This window comes from Pteropus vampyrus, unplaced genomic scaffold (genome assembly GCF_000151845.1).
Source record: "Pteropus vampyrus isolate Shadow unplaced genomic scaffold, Pvam_2.0 Scaffold136, whole genome shotgun sequence".
NCBI lineage: Eukaryota > Metazoa > Chordata > Mammalia > Chiroptera > Pteropodidae > Pteropus > Pteropus vampyrus.
This window is the reverse complement of record NW_011888917.1, coordinates 4,299,859-4,322,040: the sequence shown is the minus strand read 5'-3', so window position 1 is coordinate 4,322,040 and position 22,182 is coordinate 4,299,859. Positions and strand designations below refer to the sequence as shown.

At 34.2% G+C, this 22,182-nt stretch overlaps 1 protein-coding gene and 1 pseudogene across 1 annotated transcript in view; both read left to right on the top strand.

Annotated features, from left to right (window-relative positions):
- The window catches only part of UHRF2 (ubiquitin like with PHD and ring finger domains 2), a 67,476-nt gene that overhangs the window by 21,713 nt on the left and 23,581 nt on the right, over positions 1-22,182 (top strand). Inside the window, exons 4-6 of the mRNA XM_011367717.2 lie at positions 10,366-10,584; positions 18,491-18,600; positions 20,933-21,119. Of these exons, the coding sequence (XP_011366019.1) occupies positions 10,366-10,584; positions 18,491-18,600; positions 20,933-21,119 (516 nt within the window). The remainder of the gene's footprint in view (positions 1-10,365; positions 10,585-18,490; positions 18,601-20,932; positions 21,120-22,182) is intronic.
- Positions 7,328-7,446, top strand: LOC111744519 (annotated as a pseudogene).

The window sequence follows — 22,182 nt, the reverse complement described above, 5'->3', positions numbered from 1 at the left end:
CTGTTTTTAAAAGAGTCCCAAAAATGTTTTGAGCAGTGTCAAAATGTAATAATTTCTAGGTTTTAATGAGAGAAAAGGAGTAGATTTTTCTTTAATCAAGCCAAAGTGTCATGCTGATCTTGCATATAGGGACATACAATGAGATGTTTAATTCCAGGCCACTGATGCAGTGACTAGTTTTCCCCATTGCTTCTTGATTGTTACTAACATACTTATTTTAAACCAAAACTTAGAATATTTCCTCTAACTTTCTATGACTTGCAGCATTCTGAATGGATGATAATTAAAAGAAGGACCAAGAAAGTTAGGTCTGTGACCTTACCATTGCCCTTCTATTGTGTAATAAGATTACTTAGTGCTTAGAAAAATGACTTTAACAGATAACTGTTGATTTCACCTCTTCAGAATCATACATTATCTCTTTATGTTAGTGTTTCTCAAAAAGGTGGTCAGCAACACTGCAGATTCACCCAGGTTAGGTGTTTAAAATGCAAATTCCTGAGGGACACCAAACCCCACCCCCACTTTCTGCATTGAGAGGGCCTGGGGATAGGGCCCAGGAATCTGCTTTTCAAATAGGTACTACAGCAGTGGCTTGTTACGTATATAGAGTACTGGTTCTCTTACAGGCTATATAGTTCAGGCATTAGAATCAGAATTTGGTTTGAATTCAAGTCTTTGGCTTATTGGTAAGTTTTTTGTTTAGTTTGATCTCTTTCCACTTTAATTTTCTCTGTAAATATTTACCTGACTTACATTCTTTTTTCCTAGTAACCTTGAAAAGTACCCAGTAGTAATAGAATCAACTTACAGGTTTTCATTTATTTCATTAATAAAGCCAGGTTGTTTTGGTAAGTACTCTTAAATAATATAGATTTATCTTTGGCATAGATATTTTTTAACCTAATTATGTTTTCACTATTTTCAAAATAGTTATCCAGCATTGTTAATGTGTTCCAGAAGTGAGATTTATTTCCATGTAATATGTAAAGTGCTACTGTAAGCAGTTTTAAGTAAGTTATTTTTGTCTGTGAGCGAGTTTACATTTAAGGTGTGAAACTTAGTAATGTTATCCATTAGAATAAGAAATGCTTTTTTTTTGCATGTGGTATGACATTAAAGATTTGCTAAACCTAGAACATGCCTCCAGAGAATGGTGTCCTTATTTAAGTATATTAGCACCAGGAAGCCATGTTTTGAAGGAAGCTTTCAGTGATACTACTTTGTTCAATACAGTTTGAGTCTTCTAAAATTCTTAGTTAGCTTATAAGCCACCCAAGAAAATGTAGTTTTACTATTTTGTAATAAACTTATTTTTTAAATAGTACTTAATCAATTTTCCTGAAATTTAATTCCCCAGACTTTCCCTAATGATCATTTTGTTTTGTCAATTGAAAATGAAATTGGTTTTTGCCAAGATGCCACACAGTTAAGGATAATCAAAAGCATGTCCTCTGAAGGATAGCTCTAAAAGACATCCATAGGGTATTTAGAGCAATCAAAGTGTTACCAGGGAAACTTAAGTTTAGGGATATTTAAGGCTTATCTGATAATATAGACTTTATAACACCAAAGTAGTTCTAAACTCTCAGGGATGCAAAGTAGCTAACTAGAATAATTTATCTTATGCTTATATTAGAATACCTTGACTTCAGGTTTAGAGAACAAGAGGTCACATAATACAAGAGAAAGAAGGACCCTACTCTTATCCTTCCATAGTTATAAAATTGGCCCTCAGCATAGTGTAGGTAAAATTGGCCTTGATACATTCCTACCTCTCTGTGCTTCAGGTCTTTGGGGATATCTTGAGCCCTTATTTTAGAAGTTGTTCAAGCTTCCAATACCTCCCAAAATGTTTCATACAGTCTCCTGCACAGTTTTCCTCAGTGCAAATGCTGGAAGAAGTCAGCTGCTTAGACCAGTTTGCACTGGTTCTCCTCAAGCATACATTAAACCTCATGGGACAGGGGGAATATAGTGTGTTGGGGATTGCCTATATTTAAAAAGACTTGAGTACTGTTATAATTAGCAGTTGAGCTGGCTACAGGTTTTTCATTTTTAAGAACACCAAAAACAATCTTTAAAAAGCCTTTTTCTTATTAGCTCTGCATAGAATTCTATGTTCCCATAGATCTAGAACTATTAGATCTAGGCTTCTCAGGGAAAGAGAGGAGACTGCAGAATGAATGAGATCTTTTTGCAATATAGTGTTCATAGTTTATTTTATTTCATTAAGAGCTTTAGTTGTATAAAAGCAGACTTTTCTATTCAATGAGTTGCTTTGCTTATTTCTAAACATTGGTAGGCCTGGTATATTCCAGACACCCTAAAGTTTAAACACACCTGTTTTTCCATGAAAACTTGCTGTTTTACAGTGTAAGTACTATGATAGAAATATGCACACCTAGCTTTTAGAGTACCTAGAGCTGAGTACAAGATAGAAGAGATACTTCTGTATTCCTGAAGGAGAACAGGATGCCAAGGATAAAGAAGTAGGAAATAAGTAGTTCTGTTACCTGAGGGTAGATTAGTATGGCTGGAGTATAGGATGTGTACGGTGAGTAGTAAGAAATAAAACTAAAGGTGAATAAAGATTTCCAGTTAAACATGGCAGATTAAGATGCATGTTTGTTTCCACTCCTTCTTAAACCCTCCTAGAAGACAGTAAATGAATAAATGCATAAACCCCCAAGGACAAAAAATGGGATAAAAATAAAAGACACAGAAGAGAAAACAACAAAATTTTGGAAGGTAAGAAACTAATGGGTAAATGACATCTAAGCAGGCCAGAGAAAGCTGAAACCTAAGGATGTGAAGCCAACAACAAGCAAGTGAATTGGCATTGAAGAATCTTTGGGAGGTTCAGGCCTTGGACTCACCAGGTACCTTGGAGGTAGGCATATGGAATAAAACTGAGAACAAGAGGATTGGTTAATTTATATGAAAGAGCGTTTTAATCACTCCCACTCCACTCAAGGTTTAAAGCAAGAAAGGAAGACATGATATTCAGGAAATAGGATTCAACATAAGAAGTAATGAAAAGAGATCCTAACATGACAGCCATGGGACAGGAGTAGACCTACAGAGCAAGCTGTCCAGGTTAGGATAGGACAGAAGTCTCTAAAAGGGACATTTGATGTCCAGAAGATCAGTAGAGTACCTGAAATGTCTGAATGTAGAGTAGTTTTACAACTGGCAGAATGAAGATAAATTAATAATAGGTACATAGAAAACTAGGAACTAAAAAGAACAGTTAAGCACTCCATGAAAAATAAAGCTGCAGAAGAAAGGACATGTAATTAAAGCACACTTTATTATTTAGCGGTGAATACTGTTTAGTCATGTAAAAAAAGTTATTAAAAAATACTGATTTTTATAAATAGTTTGTATAATATGCTTTAGAGCAAGAAAGATTGTTAATCATTGTAAGAGTTTGGATCTAGAGCCAGATGATCACAGTTTGAATCATGTCTTTGCTTGCTCCTCTCTAAACAAATTACTTCACTTCTCTGCCTCATCTGTAAAATGGGAATAGAATAGTACCTACCTGTCCTAAGAGGAGTTGTTAACATATGTGAACATTTGGAGCAGTGCCTTATGTTAGCGATTATGAGGAAGAGGTAGATAGAGACAAATGAACTGTATATGAGGGATGGGTAGAACAGTTTAAAAAGCAAAGTTTAAGTGTGTTACTTAAAAATATGGAGGTAAATAGAAATAGCTAAGAATTGAAAATGATTGCATCTGGGGAACAGGAGTCAGGAGTGTAGTGTGGGCTAGGGCAGAGGCTATTTGTCCTCATTGTAAGCCATAAGTATTAACTTTTTAAATTTTATACACACAGGAAAACTTCAAAACGTAGAGCCTTTTGTTTGGATTTTAACTTGAATCACAAAGCATTTTATTTTTATCGTAGAAATCTTTAAACTTTTGCAAAGTCTGAGAGAACAGTGTGATGAACCCATCACCTAGCTTCAAACATTGTGAACTCCTGGCTAATCTTGTTTAATCTATTGCAGCATCTCCAAGTACTACTGGGCTATTTTGAAGCAAGTCCCAAACCTGATACCATTTCAACCAGAAATGGCTTTATATCTGGCCTTAGCAGCTATAGTGGATGCACTGCTCAGAATTCCCTTCAGGCTGACCACCTACAAGGAATGAATGCAGTTAGCTGAGCCAGAGCACTTTTCAGATCTCCACATTGTTCAAGCCAAGGCCACTTTCTTTTCCTGGAATCCTATAGCCAGTGACTAAGTGTGGCAGCAGTTCTAGGGCCTGGCAATTTCTGCCCAGTGTGAGACCCTGTGGTCACTCTGCAATCAAAACTCAACACTGGATTGGCCAAGTCTTTGTCAGACTTGTACCACACTCTCATGTTTTCTCTGCCCAACCCTTTCCTCTCCTTTCAAAGTGACAGACCAGCAACATGGTCTAAGGGCTTTTGCTACCTAGTCCTGTTTTTTTTCCCCCCTATCTTTCTATCTTTCATAGGCTCATTTTCATCTTGACATCTACTCAGAGCATTCAACTGATGAAATAGCTACAAAGATTCTTTCTAAAGTATAGAAAAGAGCTAACATATTAGACCTGACACTGCTATTTTTTAAAAGGCCGTTTTGTGTGGTTGACCATTGGCTGGTGTTTGAGAACTTGGCTTTCAAGAAGATATTCATCATTCCCTAATAAAAATGGTTCACTGTGCCTAAGCTGTTTGTGTAGACAATATGGTTTATGCTGAACACCTGCTTCTGGGAGTCTGGAATTTTGTTGTGCGCTGGGCAGTGAGTGCTTATGTGACCAGCCTCCAATAAAAATCTTAGGTATTATTTCACATGTTGTTATAATTTGTTGCTAGAGAAATTAAGCATATTTTATGTGACTCCTCTGGGAGGATTCTTTGAGTTTTTACCTGATTTTCTCTGGACTTCACCCCGTGTACCTTTTTCCATTGCTGATTTCGCTTTATATCCTGTCACTATAGTAGGTCGTAGCTATTGGAACAACTATATGTTGTCCTGTGAGAATGAGCCCTATGAGTTCCCCCAACAAGTCACTGAACCTGAGGATGGGCTTAGGGACCTTAACACATTAAAAAACTCACATGGAATTTATCAATGATTCCTTGTATCAAATAACCAGTCAATGTTCAGACTTCCTCAATTCTCTTTTTAATACTTAGGTTGTTCAAATAAGAATCAAAAACAAAATCTACCCATTACATTTAATTATTAGGTTAAGTCTCAACCAACAGATTCCCCCTACTTTTTTTTGGCTTGCTGTTTGAGGTTTGATTGAATTCAGATTATACTATTTGACAAGACTAGTTGAGAAATGGTTTACCTATTGTATGGCATTGGGAGGTGCATAATAACATGCTGCTCTTTTGTGGTAAGATTTTGGGTATTGTTAGCCTGATTCATCTGTTGTGAAATTTGCTACCAGCTTTTAATGGTTTTAGCAGCTATTAATCTTCACCTAGATCCCTTGTTTCATTGAGTACTGCAAAAATGGTGATACCTCATTCAATCTTTCCTTCGAACTTTTTCAGTGTTTGGAATAAGTTCCCTAGCATCCTCTAGAAGTTAGCCAGTGAGATTTTTGCTTTTAAGTATAATGAACTAATGGATTTTAACACTTGTTTTAATCTACCTCAGTTCCATTTAGTGCCCAAATTGTCCCATTTCTGGCCTGTGAAAGCTCCTTCAGGTTGAACCTGACAGCATAGTTTTTGAGGGCTTCTTTGCATTCAGGTACAACAGGATGTCCCAAGCTGTTTTTCTAGTTCCTGCCCAGGCCTGGATTCAGCCATTTCTTCAAGGAATCCTAGTTCTTTTTAGAGATTTATGTAGACCATATAGTCTGGACTGCTCATTGATACTTGTTTGATCATGTTTCTAGGTCTTCTCATTGGACAGAGCTAGGAAATACTTAAATATATCATAGGTTTATATTGACATTTTCAATTTGGAGTTAAAGGGTTATAATTTAATCCTTTAACCTATTTTTTTTTTTTTTACCTTGAAAATCATGGTTCCTATTAATAACACCATTGATTTTTCTTTATCCTCCTCATGGTAGTTTCGGATGAGCAGTACTAATATTGCAAACAATATGATTACGGAAAAGTTTTTTTGTTTTTATTTTTGCTTTGTTCTTAGGAAATAACTCCATTAAGGACATACAGTTAATTTAGTGTATTTTCAGGTCACTTGTAATAGTTCTCTATGTAGTTAAGCCACCAATTGTGTACTTTTGTTTCATTTTGCTTTTGATTTTTAGGGATTTCTTACATTTTGTTAATTATAATCACATTTTGTTTTGTAATCATTAAACATTACATGGTTCTATAGGTAAATCTCTAAAACAAGGTACATTCAGAAAAATAGTGTGTCCATCCAGGTTCCTCCTACTGTTTCTTAATAGTAACTTTACTTTGGATTATCCTGTTTCAAAACATAAGTGTATTATATATAATCACATATATATTTGTACATATGTGTGTGAAGTGTGTGTGAATATATTTGTATTTCCACACATACTCATTAGGTGAAAAATAGCACATTGAAACACTTGCGTCTTGCTTTTCTTGAGTTAATACACCTCTCCATATATATCACTCCATAGCAGATATCATATTCCTTTTTATAGGAGCATAATACTTCATTGTATAATTGTACCATATGTTTTAAGTGGTTTTCTACTGTGGATGTTTGATTATTTCTAGTCCTATTACAGAAAGTGTAGCTATATAAATAGCCTTGTGTATGTGTCTTTTCATGGGGATTTTTATTTATGTTTGGGATGGATTCCTATCAGTGAAATTCCTGAATTCAAAGATAAATATGTAGGCAATGTTGCTGACTATTTCCAAATTCCCCTCTATAAGGGGGGGACAGTACCACTTTACTTTATAGTCCCATCAATATTATATGAGAATACCTGTTTTCCCATAGTCTGTGAACATATTGTTATCAAACTTCACAAAATATTTTAAGTAGATCTGTGCTTTAGAATCTTTGGCAAAAGTATACTATGGACTGTAAGGTGTGATCCTAAAGACCGACAGATGTGTTGGGCCTTAATAGTAGAATTGGAGAAATTTATGTCTTCACTAAGGAGGTACAGTTACATTAAAGAAGTGTTAAAGGCATAGCATCAGTAGATTATGGGTTGGGGGAATTCCATCATTGACACCTTGAATTTCAGGTGCTCTGAGACGTCTGCGTTAGAAATATAGTTGGATATACAAATCTGAAGAGAAAATTTTGGGTTAAAGTGGAGCGTTTGAGTCATCACTCTGTGGTATTAAGATATGTGTAGATGAGTCTACAGCCATGCCACCCTGATCATGCCCAATCTTGTCTGATCTCAGAAGCTAAGCAGGGTCAGGCCTGGTTAGTACTTGGGTGGGAGACCACCTTGGAATACCAGGTGCTGTAGGCGTAAAAAATATGTATTTAAATTAAAAAAAATAAAAAATAAGATATGTGTAAATGAAGATACCCAGGAAAAGAATAATTGTAATATTTGAGCACTTGGCCTGTTCTTGACCTTGCTGAGTAGTTTATGTGCTCCTTCCATGTTTTTTTACATAACAATTGATTTAACATCTCTTTGGCTAGAATTCATTTTCATGACTTATTTTTACAGACTTACTATTTATATAGAGAGTATATTTACATATACTTTACAATATGATTCTGTCCTGAAATTGTACAAATTTAGTTCCAGAGCAAACATAGCTTAAATTCCCATGCTCTTATGTATGGAAGGATTTATTTTGCCTTATCTTTAATAAACAGTACTTTATATATAATTTTAATACTTAGTTCAAGTTCTCTACTCTGTTAAAAATATTTCCATTCTTGGTATCTAATTTTGACAAACTTAGGCAAATGAGTTTTTTGCCATTGAAATATGCTTTTTTACTGTATTAAATATATAGAAATGCATGATGTCAAAATATAACTTTCACATTACAGCTGAGGAAAGAATCTCATGTAAAAGAATAGTTTTTTATCTTGTGTGGCCTTAAGAATATGAGTCAGGACACATTTACAACTTTAGAATTAGGAGAGCCCTAAAAGATCTATATTAACTTCTTCATTTGATAGGTTAGGAAAATGTTAGTTGTTTTTCTGACCAAACCAGTGTGAAACAGTTTGAGTGTAAAAACACCAAGTGTTGGGCTAGAGACCTCAAAATTTAGGTTTGACCATTAAAAATGGAATTGAAATGTGAGTGAGAAGAGTAGAACCATAGATGTGACTTGGTACTTGTCGGTTTCTTTAGTATTATTTCTGTGATAATGACAAAATACTAACAACTGACATTGTCTTACCCCATTATATACTGTTTTAAGCACTTTATGAGTCTTCTCATTTTTATCTCAAAATACCGTATAGGATACAGTTAGTTTTCGTTAGTTTTTTTTTATGCGTGATAGTCACAGAGAGATTTAGTAACTTTCCCAAGGGTACACAGCAGCAAGAAGCTAAAATGAGAATTGAAACCCAGGCAGACTGAAAATAGAATATATTTTGAGTGAAGACACCAGGATGATGATAAATTTAAAACCTTGTCATATAAGTTGAAATTCATTTAAAATGTTTTTGTTTAGGAGAGAAGATTCAGGGTGGCAGGGACATTTAGACTGTCAAGTATTAGGTCTTTTGTTGAAGAGAGTATGTCTTGATAATCTTCATGAAACCTAGACATAGAATGAGTTCCAAAGCTTATCTTTGATTCAATATTAAGTATCTTCTCTTTTCTACGTAAAAGCTATGTGAAAACAGAATGACTTTTTTTTTATTTTTTAGTATTAAAACTGCCCCCTCACCTCTTATTGTCTGAGCAAATGTTCCGTGGTTATTGGAAGGCTTGTGGTACAAGGGAATTAATGCACTGAGTGGGTAAAATGGGCCCCTTGCTTGTTCTGATATTTTTTTCCCAGCTAACTAAAAATTGAAGTGACTTGATTAAATTGGGTAATTAAAGTTCCCGCCTAGGATGAATATCCTTTCTAAATGAATTAAATATACTGTGAGAGTCCTAGGCTTGCATAATACTTGTTTGATTCAGAAGAACCAAGGCTAGCTGCTAGAGCTGCTTCCAACTTCAGGCTTATTTACATTTTGAGCAGACCACTCAGTTGGTTAAGGATTAATGATCTCTTCCTTTAGTTTCTACCTTATTAATGCTGTCACACTAGGGTATGATATTTAATTATTGTGTTTCTATAGCACAGTTGGTTATCAAACTTGAGCGTGCTTTAGAATTTCTGAGTGGATTTGTGAAAATAGATTACTGGGCCTCATTCCCAGATTTTCTGACTCAGTAGATCCAAAGTTGAGTCTAAGAGTTTGCATTTCTAACATGTTTCCAGATGATGCCGATGCTACTGGTCTGGCAACCACACTCTGAGAACCACTGCTATAGTAGTTTAGCCTGCCCCAAAAGATTGAGCTTTCCAAAAGCACAAACCAAATATTCATTTATTTGTCCCTCTGTTACCAAGCAATACATAAAGATGACAGGTTTTAATTTTATGGAAACCATCATGGACTGTTATATTTCTGTCTTTGGTCTGTTGACACCAGAAATTAAACCTAAATTTGAGTAACTTTCTAAAGCTTTAAGTTCAGGTCAGGTTTAAGTTTACTTTAAACTTACCTTTAGAAACAAAAAGTTAAGATTCTGCTAGAATTCTTTCACTGGTTCTATTTTCTGATGCATAAATTCTGGATTTTTTTTGCCATTACTAGGGAGCTGGCTACATATAAGAACTAGATTTTGACTTTTTCTTCCTGGAAAAATGGAAGCTATTAAAATGTACTGGATTCATGTCTTACTGTGCATAAAGCAAATGGCAGAACTGGAACTGGTTCCAAATTCAGGAAGGGCTTAGAATCTATTCCTATTAAAGTAATTCTTAATATTGTTATAACTGGATGGTGCCATGTGGGTACCAGACTTATTGGAGGATCACTTCATAAATTATATAAATGTCTAACCACTATGTTATATACCTGAAACTAATATAAAATGCTATTGAATTTCAGCTAATCGAAAAATAAAAATAATTTTTAAAAAGTAATTCTTAAACTTGGGTTAAGAAAATGAGGCAGAAGAACTGTGTATTTCTTTTTTTTTTTTTTTTATCCATCCCTACTCCTCCCGCCCAAGCTAGAAAGAATGTCTCACTAAGATTTTAGCAAGAATTATTTATCCTGGCAGTTAAAATAATGAATAAATAAGTGCCATTAAGAATAATATGATTAAGTTTTTTCATATGTTGCATATAATTTTAGTCTTTGGCAGTGATCATAAGCAGTGTTCTGTGATTCTTCTCTCTCTCCTCAGATATCCAGAAAGTGGTACTGTACAAATAAATGTGAAGGATCTTCGACCACGAGCTAGAACCACTCTGAAATGGAATGAACTAAATATCGGTGATGTGGTAATGGTTAATTACAATGTAGAAAGTCCTAGTAATAGAGGATTTTGGTTTGATGCAGAAATTACTGCATTGAAGACAATCTCAAGGACCAAAAAAGAACTTCGTGTGAATATTTTCTTGGGGTAAGATTCTCTTCATGGATGCCATTTAATTACTGAATTAATCAAGGAATATAATTTTTTAGGTATTACGCACATGTTCCTTAGTTTTAAAAAAAAAGGACTCTGAAAGATGGATATTTACATACCAAAGGATAATTTTTAAAATAAATTCTTGAGAATTTTTTATTAAGAACGGCCCTTAAATCTCGGTAGCTACTTTAACATTAGAGATATATTTGAAAGCATCTTGGAAATAACTGAGTGTTTCGTTAGAGAAATCCTTGCTCACCTCACAGGATTCTTATAGATTAAACTAATATACAAGAACATTTCAGTAGCCGTGGTTGCTATCAGGCTCTATGTTGATATCATAGCTGCGAGTGTCTACCTAACCAGCTATATGCTGGACTCGCAAGACTATCTGAAATTTTCCTTCACAGTAATTTTCTTTAATTAACTGGTTTTATAAAATAATTTGGAATATTATTTTTCTATCTTATGGTAGAATTTGAGTCTTTTTCTTGAATGTTTGGTAGGTAGCACTTCTCAGTAAAGTCCTCAGGGGCTGTTTTCTTGTGGGGAGGCTTTTTAAGATTTATTAAATTTCTGTGATAATCATAGGAGTGTTGAGATTTTTATTTCTTCTTGAAATAGTATTTAATTTTCTAGGACCTTGTTTATTTAAAATTTAATTTATTGTCATAGTTTGGTAGCCTCATCTTTTAATGTGTACAGTCTTTGTTGTCATGAAAAGATGGAGAATTTCAAATGAGAATTGGAATATATAGAATATGGAGATTCTCAGACTGAAAAATACAGTATCTGAAACTAAGACCTCATTAGATTGGCATAATAGCAGGTAAGGTGTAGCAGTAGATAGGATTGGTGAACTAAAAGGCAAGTCAATAAATATTCAAACTGAAACATGGAAAAAGTAGTGGAAACCAACACAGAATAGTCATGACATATGGAACTAGGTAAAAAGGTATGTATTACATTTATTTATAGTTCTCCAAAAAGGAGAGAATAGGATGAAAACTATTTGAAAATATAGTAGCTAGAATTTTCTGAAATTGATAAAAGGTATCTGCCTAGATTGAAGAAACTTAGTTAACCCTAAGCAGGCTAAATGTAAAGGAAAGACACAGTGGCCTATCACATTAAGGCTGCTGAAAACTAAAGATAAAAAGGGAAGATGACTGAAGAATGAGTTTTCATCAGAAATAATGTAAACTAGAAGACAATGGAATGGCATCTGAAAACACTGATAAAAACATTCTCAACTTAGAAATACATTTCTAATGACAATATCTTATAAAAAATGAAGCCAAAATAAAGACATTATTAAACCAAACTTGAGAGAATTCAATACCAACAGACGTGTACTAAAAGAAATACTTAAAGGGAGCTCTTTAAGCATAGGGAAGGAGATCTCAGATAGTAACATGGAATAAAGGAAGGAAGGAAGGAATTAAGAACAGAAGAAGGGTAACTTTATAAATAAGTACAAATAACCTATTCAAAACAGTAATAGGTTTAAAATATTTGTTGAATAAAATGAATGTCAACCATACAAAGAATCAGATTAGTAAATGAAGCTTTGAGATTCTGGCATAATCAGTGAAGTAGTAAAAGAAGAACTTAAAATAGTTTGATTTGTCAGGTTTGCATGGTACAATTTCTAAGAACCATTAAAAATAAAATATTAGCAAATGAATAGAGTAGTATAGAATAGTAAATATTAGAATAATCCAAAAGAAGGCAATTAAGAAAAGTAAAACAAAAGTAGATAAAATAGAAAACAGTAAAATGGTAGAAACTCAAGTATATTAGCCATTATGTTAACTATATGTGAACTAAATATTATAATGAAAGACAGAAGATTAACAGACTAGATTAAAACAAAAACAAAACCCATATGCTGCTTACAAGAAAGATTCCTTAAATATGAAATCACAGAAGTTGAAAATACAAGAATGGATGGATTCTTGGTAGATGACGACAATATAGGTTTTTAATCAACTTAGATGTCCATATAAAAACATCTAGAGCAACTAAAATATCCAATCCAAAAACATATGGGCAACATCTACAACTGTTTACAGTGATGTGGTATTCCCTGCAAACACCAAAATAACTGGTGGGATAAAGAACTACAAGACCTGTGTGTCATCAGTGGCTGTGCAAGAGGAAGGAGAGGGTAACTACAGGATGTATGATGGGCCGAATAACTCTAAAATAATAATTTGGCTCAGCAAGCTGTTTTGAGAATAGCAGCTATAGTGGCCACCTTTCAAAATGACTCCCAGTAATTCCTGCTTCCTGGTACTCACACCTTGCATAGTTCCTTCTTATATTTTATACTAGATTGCTCTGTGTGACCAATAGAATATGGCAGAAGTAATTGTATACCACTTCTGAGAAAAACATTGAAGCTTCCATTTTGGGCTCTCTCAGTTCACTTCCTCTGGGGGAAGCCAGCCGCTATGTTGTAAGAATTCAGACTGCCTCCCCAATAGAGCCTTTAGATGAGACTGTAACCCTGGTCAATAGCTTGACTGAAACCTCATGAAAGATCTTGAGCCAAGACTACCCAGGTAAGCCGCTCCCAAATTCCTGATCCACAGAAACTGTAAGGTAATTTTTGTGTTATGCCGCTATTTTTAGGGTGATTTGTTGTGCAACAATAAGTAAAGCAGCTGAAGCTAGAAGGGGTAAGGACCCCAGTTTGGATGAGTATACATATTTTTCAGTGTGGTCTAAAGGGATTAGAACCCTGTGGACTCTCAAAATTAGTCAGCTAAAGCTTTATTCCAGGACAAGCCCCATATTGTGAATGTGATCTAAATTGAGTAGGACAGAGATAATAAAAAGAGAAAAAGGGTCCAGTTAAAAATAGGGGAGGGGAATAGAGCCAGGAGATTTTAGAAAGTAAGTTTCCATAGAGTCTTTTTTTTTTAAATAATTTTTGAGGCATAATTTACACATGTGTTATATATTAAGTGAATATTGACAAGTGTATCTACGTATGTCACCACTGTAATCCAGATATAGAACATTTTCATCGCCCCCAAAATTCCTATGGGCTCCATTAAAGTCACCACCACCACTCTCAGCCTTGGCCCTAGATAACTACTGATTTGATTTTTTGTCCATCTAGATTAGTAGCCATAGTGTTGAATGCTCCAAAAATCAACAAAAATAGTGAGCTCTGTGAAGCTCTATGGCTGTGAACTAGAAAGCTAAGTGAAATTATAGCCCCTAAAGTTTAAAGAAAATCAGTTTTATAAAAACAAGAAAAGGACTGATGTCAAATTCCATATAAAATTAGAAGAAAAAGAAAAAAATAAGGAACTAGGATAACACCCTTACAAGGAAAGCATCCCGGAAAAACATGCATGAGTCAAGAACAGTTGAGCCAAGGATTTTAAGTCTAGCCAAACTGGCCTTCAGTGCAAAGGCTGGAGACAATTCTCATTAACTTGTCAAAACTAGGGGAGGCATTGGTCTCCTGAACTCTCCCTGGGGAATCTTCTAGAGAACTAGCTTCAGACCATCAAGATGACTGAAGAGAATTTGACAAAGAGTGATTGTAAACATTAAAAATATTGCTACCTTTAGAACTAGGACTAAAGGAGATATATAAAGGAGAAAGAATAACATGTAATGGTTATACAATCAGAAATAAATATGACTAAGAAGGGGAAATAGAGAAATTTTAAAGCATTTTCAGTAATTATGACAACTGATGAGAATATATATAATATGGGAAAAAGCAAAGTGTAGCATTCTAATTTAGGTATTACTGGTGTCTGAGAACTAGGATTTTCTTTTTTTTTTATTAAGTTTATTGGGGTAACATTGGTTGATACAATTCTATAATTTTCAGGTATACATTATAATTTGACATCTATATATTCTATTGTGTGATTACCACCTAAAGTCCAGTTTCTTTCAGCTACCATATATTTGATCCCCTTTACCACTTCAACATCCCCCTAACCTCCTATATTTGACCCCCTTTATCCCATCTACCTCTCCTCTCTTCCCCCACCTCCTACCCTCTCCTCTGGTAACCACTAGTTCATTGTCCATGTCCCTGAGTTTCTGTTTGTCCTGTTCATTTGTTGCTTTTAGGTTTATACCCCACATATAAGTGATATCATGTGATTTTCAACTTTTTCTGTCTGGTTTATTTTGTTTAGCGTGATTATCTTGAGGTCCATCCATGTTGTCACAAATGGCAGTATTTCATCTCTTCTTATGGCTGAATAATATTCCATTCTATATATGTACCACGGCTTCTTTAGCCAATCATCTGTCCTAGGACACTTCGGTTGCTTCCATGTCCTGGCCACCATGAATAATGCTGCTATGAACATCAGTGTGCAAATATCTTTTTGAATATGGGTTTTCAAGTCTTTGGGGTAAATACCCAGTAGACGGATTGCTGGATCATATGGTAGATCAATTCTTAGTTTTTTGAGGAACCTCCATACTGTTTTCCATAGTAGCTGTACCAATTTGTAGTCCCATCAGCAGTGCATGAGGATTCCTTTTTTTCTGCATCCTCTCCAACATTTGTTATTAACTTGTTCTGTTGATTATAGCTATTCTAACAGGCATGAGATGGTGTCTCATTGTGGTGTTGATTTGCATTTCCCTAATAGCTAGCGATGTTGAGCATCTTTTCATATGTTTGTAGGCCATTTGTATGTCTTCTAGGAAGAAGAGTCTGTTCAGGTCCTCTTCCCATTTTTTGATTGGATCGTTTGTGTTTTTTTTGTTATTGAGTCATATAAGTTTTTTGTGTATTTTGGATATGAGGCCCTTATCGGAAGCGTTGCTTGCAAATATATTTTCCCATTTGGATGGTTGTCTCTTTACCTTGTTGACGATTTCTTTTGCTGAGCAGAAGCTTTTTAGTTTGATGTAGTCCCATTTATTTATTTTAGCTTTCACTTCCCTTGCTTTTGAGGTCAGATTCATAAAATCCTCTTTAAGTCCAAGGTCCTTGAGTTTCGTTCCTATGTTTTCTTCTATGCATTTAATGTTCCAGGTCTTATATTCAGGTCCTTAATCCATTTTGAGTTAGTTTTGGCTTGCGGTGATAGACAACAGTCTAATTTCATTCTTTTGCAGGTGGCCTTCCAATTTTCCCAGCACCATTTATTAAAGAGGCTTTCCTTTCTCCACTGTATGTTTTTGTCGTTTTTGTCAAAAATTATTTGCCCATATAAATATGGGTTTACTTCTGGACTCTCGATTCTGTTTCACTGGTCTGTGTGTCTGTTTTCCTGCCAATACCGTGCTGTTTGATTACTGTCACTTTGTAGTGTAAGTTGAAGTCAGGCAGAGTGATGCCTCCAGCCTTGTTCTTTTTTCTCAGGGTGGCTTTGGCAATTTGAGATCTTTTGTGCTTCCATGCAAATCTGATGATTTTTTGTTCTATTTCTTTAAAAAAATGTCAATGAGATTTTGATGGGGCTTGCATTAAATCTGTATAAGGTAATATGATCATTTTAACTATGTTGATTCTTCCAATCGAAGAACACGGAATTTCTTTCCATTTCTTTGTATTTTCTTTGATTTCTTTTAATAGGGTCTTGTAGTTTTCATTATATAGGTCCTTCACATGTTTCATTAAATGTATTTCTAGATATTTTATTCTTTTTGTTGCAATTGCAAAAGGAATTATTTTTTTCCACTTCTTTTTCTGATGCTTCATTATTAGAGTAAGGGAACGCAATGGATTTTTGAACATTGATTTTGTATCCAGAGACTTTACTGTGTTTGCTTGTTGTTTCTAGTAATGTTCTTGTGGAGTCTTTAGGGTTTTCTCTATAGAGAATCATGTCAGAACTAGGATTTTCTGATTGGAGAAAAAAGAAACATATGTAATTGTCTTTAAAAAGTAAATTTACCCTTTAGTCCTGAATTTTCAGAAAGAATTTACATGAACTCATGAAGTATTTTGTATGTGCATTAATGTGTATGTTTCAGTTTTGTAGCTCTGTCCACTGAAAAAGCCTAGAAATAGTGATCAATTCAGGTGCAGTTTTTCTAGTGCCTGAATTGTGGTCTTGAAATATCATATATACCTAAAAGAAACAGGCTGGGGGCAGAAAATGTATAAGATGAATTTGAACATCTTGTAGATAACAAAAGAAGCCTGCAAAGACTGCTAAGTTCTCATCAGAAGAATTAGGGAATCACCTGGAAGATCCCATTGGCCTACAATGAGACAATTTGAACATGCATAAGGAAAATAACTACAGCAGATTGAAACACCTCAAAGATGTGAATTTTTAGTTATATAGAAACTGATTGGTCACCTATGTAGGATGTTAGAGGAACTATTCTTTGAAAAACTGCTAAAGCATATACATTTGTTGTATGAGCTATACTACTGAGTCAGCAAATAATCCACGAGATCAAGGTTCTCTTTATGGAGTTATCCCAGCAAATAAATCAGAAGGGAATGATAGAACTGGAATATCAACATTTTCTAATCCCCAGTGAATTAGTCTAGTCATTGAGCAACTCTGGGTGCTGTCATTATAGAAAAAGACAACTAAGTAACTAGATGCTTTCTGATGGATATAGACCTATAAATAGTTTTACCAAAAAATGAACCTGGATTTGATTAAGCATTTGTAGCAAGGTTTACAAAAAAATTTCTTTTTGTAGAGGGCCAGATAGTAAATAGCTTAACCTTTGGTGGCCAGATGGTCTCTGTCAAAACTACTCAATTCTGCCATTGTAGCAGGAAACTAGATATAGAGAATATATAAACGAGTAGGCATAGCTATATTCCAGTAAAACTTTATTTACAAAAACAAGTAGCAGACCAAGGGTTTTTTTTAACCTTTACTCCATATCCAACTATCAATTTACTGGAAATACAAACAACAGAAAAAATATTTTAAATACATTTTGGGAATGCAAATATGAAAATCAAGACTGGGAAACTTGTAGGACAAATGATGAGGATTCTTCAACAAATTGCAAGAAAGAAAGATTGTGTGGAAATTGTAGAGTTTGTAAAAACACAGATATATGCTTAGGGAAGCAGACGAATGTTAAGACAAGAAAATTAAGATAAATATAACTCTTGAGGGAGCATGTCAAAGACTAAAGTAGTTGACAGGTCTGTCTTCTGACATGGATGGTGATTACAAGGATGTGCACCTTATATTTGGTTAAACTATATATTTGTCTATGAAGTTTTCTGCATTTGTGTATATTTGACATTAACAGTTTTAAAAGAAAAGTTGAATAGAAAAAGTCATCAAGCAAATGCTAACCGCACACCCCCACCCCATAAAAAAAAACTTTTGATACAGAGTGCATTAGTAGAAACAGACATTTTATAAGATGAAAGAATCCTAAATCTGTATGTATCCAATAACATAGCTTCAAAATATAAAGCAAAAGTCGACACATTAAAAGGAGAAATGTACATATCCACAGTCATAGCAAGAGACTTTGAAGAAGCATATGCAAACGGGTATAAATTGTATCTATGAAAAATATGGCATTGTATTGGAAAGACTTCTTTTTAATTAGGTCTTCTTTTTACTTAGAAACTTTATTTATTAGAAGTATGTTTATACCTTTTATTTTAATTGAGAGTGTTATTTCTAGTTTTTAAATTTACAAGATGGCTATCTTCTTACCAGATAACCTAAGTGATGTCTCTAATTTTTTTTCCTAATATTGCACTAAAGTTATACTTAACTTTGAATGATAACTAATTACTATTGGACTTTTTTTTCTATCGGAAACAATAACAGAACAATTGGAATAACTATAATCCCAACTTGTAAACAAAGCTCAGTAAGTTTCCAAACTGACTTTTAATTATTATTTGCATATGGTTTAGATTTTGCTGACAGAAGTTAACCTTTCTTTGTTTCTTAAACAGGGGTTCTGAAGGAAAATTAAATGACTGCCAGATAACATTTGTAAATGAAATCTTCAAGATCGAGAAACCTGGAGCCCATCCTCTTTCATTGGCAGACGGAAAGTTTTTAAGTATGAATCTTTTTTATAGGCTAGATTGCATATGTTATATATGATTGTCATTTTAATTGGCCAGGGAATAACTTTTACGAAAGTATAAAACTGTAGATCATACAAATTTATTTTCAAGACGACAGTTTTGATCTAAGATGTATTTTGGTCTAATGGATTTTCCTCAAATGATAAAATTTTTTTCAAAGGAATGTTTTCTCATCTTGGCATTTTATTGCCATTTTCTTGCTCTTTTCTCTATTATAGGTTCTGTCCAAATAAAAATCCCATTTAGGTAATTTTGTAGCCATCCAAGATTAATTTTTAATAATGAGATTTATTTTTATACCAGCAAAACCTGAGAATAAGTACTGATTTATCCTTGAATTTCTAGAGGGTAATAAGGTTTATGTAATCGTTAGAATGTAGCCCTACCTCTTCATTGTATATATTTTAGGTGCTTAATATCATATAGATAGTTGGTAACAGAGGTAGGACTAGGTTCTAGGTTTTTTTTAATTCATGATTCAATAACTGTCTTTCCAAATAGATTACAGTGTCTCATACTCCCTTAATTCTGATTTTTTTTTTTTTGTGGTGAGCAATCCATTGCCTTAATGCCACATGTCAGTGTCTAGAATATTATGGAAATGAAATGTTCAAGACAAAAGGGGTCCTGCCTAACTTCTTTTTACCACAGTTGTGCAAGATTATAAGACAAGAACTTTAACAGATCAATAAATAGACTTCCATGTTACTGTTCTCATTTTTTGAGGCTGCAATGCTAATATATCTAGACTCGAATTAAGACTCTTAAGACAAACTCTGTACGACTACTTGTATGGTTATATCTTAGGAATGAAAGTAACTTGATGAGTAAACCTATTTAATGTGACTTAGTCATTCTCAGTAAAACATGATAGAAAACCAAGATTGACTAGGTTTTTCTTGTGTCTCTCTGTTTTCTCCCACTCAGTATATCTGCATATATTTTTGTTCTCTGTCTAATGATAATCAGATTATAACTACAACTTTGAACTTGTATATAAAGAAACCATTTCAGAGCCACAGCCAGACTTCCATTGATTGGATGACTCTCCAAACCAGAAATCTAAACATGCCTTTGGCATATTAGGTCTGCTATATTTTCATTGCTTATATGTCATCACAGCTACCTAGTGAAAGTGAAATAAAATTGTATTCTTCATTAGCAAGAAGAGGCAGTGATCAGTCAGAAAGTACTAAAATCAATAGCCTTTTCCTTCCTTCCTTCTCTCATTTGTGAGGTACTTTTTTCCATTTCCCTTATTGCTAGATCAACTTTGATATGGTAAATTTCCTCACAAATTTATTGTGTACAGTTGTTAGAAATTCAGAACTATATAAATTTAAAAATATAGAACTCCCAGGAGGTAATCACTCTTAACAGTGTATGTCATTCTAGACATCTTCTAGCTCTATAATTTATCCTTGTGTATTTAAACAATTCTGTTTTAAAAAGTTTTTCTGCAATTTTCTTTTTGAATATACCTGTCTACCTGTGTGTTTTTCATAAAATCTATCCAACTCTTGTTCTTTTGATTGACATTTAAGTTTAACTTTTGGCATTATGAATATTACTGTAAGACTTTGTGTATATATGTATATTTTAAAATTTCAAGGGAATGCTTCGTTAAAAGGTGTTTGAATTTAGATGAGGAGGGGGCAATAAATGGTACCTCTTACTTGCCAGAGTTCTGAAGCAATTGACAATTAAGATAAAAATCAACTGAGTCATAAATGCCACTTCTGTTACTAATAAAGAGAATATTGGGGGCATAGCCCATAACTAAAGAGGACTTACTAACTTGGAGCAGCCCTCTCCTGCCTATTCAGCCCACGCAAGGAAAGGTTTGGATCTGCAGAACAGATGGTACTTAACAGTTTTATTTATTAAGTAGTTAGGTCCAAACAGCTTTGTTCAATAGAGTATTGTTTTTCCCTTGAAATATTGAGATATCTTATGGTGCCCCAGTGAGTTCAGTGCATTGTCCCTGGGCATCTTGGTGCACATTGGGGGAACTGTGAGTCTAATCAGTACAGATTGTTAAGGCAAAAGTACATGATCCTCATGGATGAGTGTAATTAGATTTATTACTGGTACGTGCCTGGGCCTCATCCCTGAAAATTTGATTCATAAGCCTAGAATGAGGTTCAGGTATTTATTCTGTAAGTCCTACACTTGATTATTCCTTACGGTTCCCTTCTCTTAATTAAAAAGACTGTATGCTATTTTCCTGGGTTTTTCTTTATAAGATTCATAGATATAAAAATGATTTTAAGATTGAGCTTACTATAATTTTGTCCTTAATAGGGAAAAATGACCCTGAATGTGACTTTTGTGGTGGAGACCCAGATAAGAAATGCCATTCTTGCTCCTGTCATATATGTGGTGGAAAACAGGAACCCAACATGCAGCTTCTCTGTGATGAATGTAACATGGCCTATCATATTTACTGCCTGAATCCACCTTTGGATAAGGTCCCTGAAGAGGAATACTGGTATGATTATGAGGGTTTGTTGTTGTTGTCGTTGTTACTATGTTAAGAATTGAGTGTGAAATAGGCATTTGCAACACCAAGAATAAATTTCTAAAGATACATAATGTATATTAAAGTGCTTAACATTTATAGCCAATGGTTACTTGGTATTGATACCTTTATTCGATTATTACAACAGCTTCTGATCTAGTCTCTAGCTCCATATTTAATCCTTCTCATCTCTTCTCTAATACAGAGACTATGTTCTTCTAAAAATCCAAGTCTGATTGTGTTGTTCTTTGCTTAAGATGATTTATGTTGCGTAACAGAGCCTCTTACCATTTTCTTCTTCCATTTCTCCAAATATTCTGTGCTCTAGCCAGATTATGTTAAATATATTTCAGCTCTTTAAATCATGTTCTTTCTCTTCTCTGGGCTTTTACATTTGACACATTTTCTTCTTAGAAACATTTTCCTTTATGCTTAATTTCAGGATGATATGCATTCTTCAGGTTTTCACTTAAATATGACTTCATCTGGGAATCCTTTGTGGATGGTTCCTTCTAACCACCAATTATTTTAGATGCTCCTATTATGTTCTATAATAGCAATTAAGAGTTTTTAAGTGCTTAATATATGCTAGACATTAACACAGTGCTTTATATGTTTTATTGTGTTTAATCTTATGAAGTTAATAAGTAGAACCAGGCACCAAGGTCACATATACTTGACAGAATCTATATTTCTTCTATTGAGTAGTGTTACCTACAAAAAGAAATGATTAGAAAGGCGACTAGGAAAAATGTGCCCCAAGTTATAATGAACTTTTTAATGCCATGCTAAGTTTTTTCTTTATAAACTATGGGCCACTTTGCTAGCATGGAGGATTTTTAAGTTGGAAGGATGACATACTCAGAAATACTAACATCATAATGGGGTAGCTGTTATCATTGTAAAGAATAGATTGTTCTCCATCTTCTCCCCCACGCCTTCCACCCCTCAGCCTTTGGGAAAGTTTTTATTTTATTACAACAGAGGCTGTATGGTTGGTGGAAGAAAGGAAGGGATATAATTTCTTTCACTC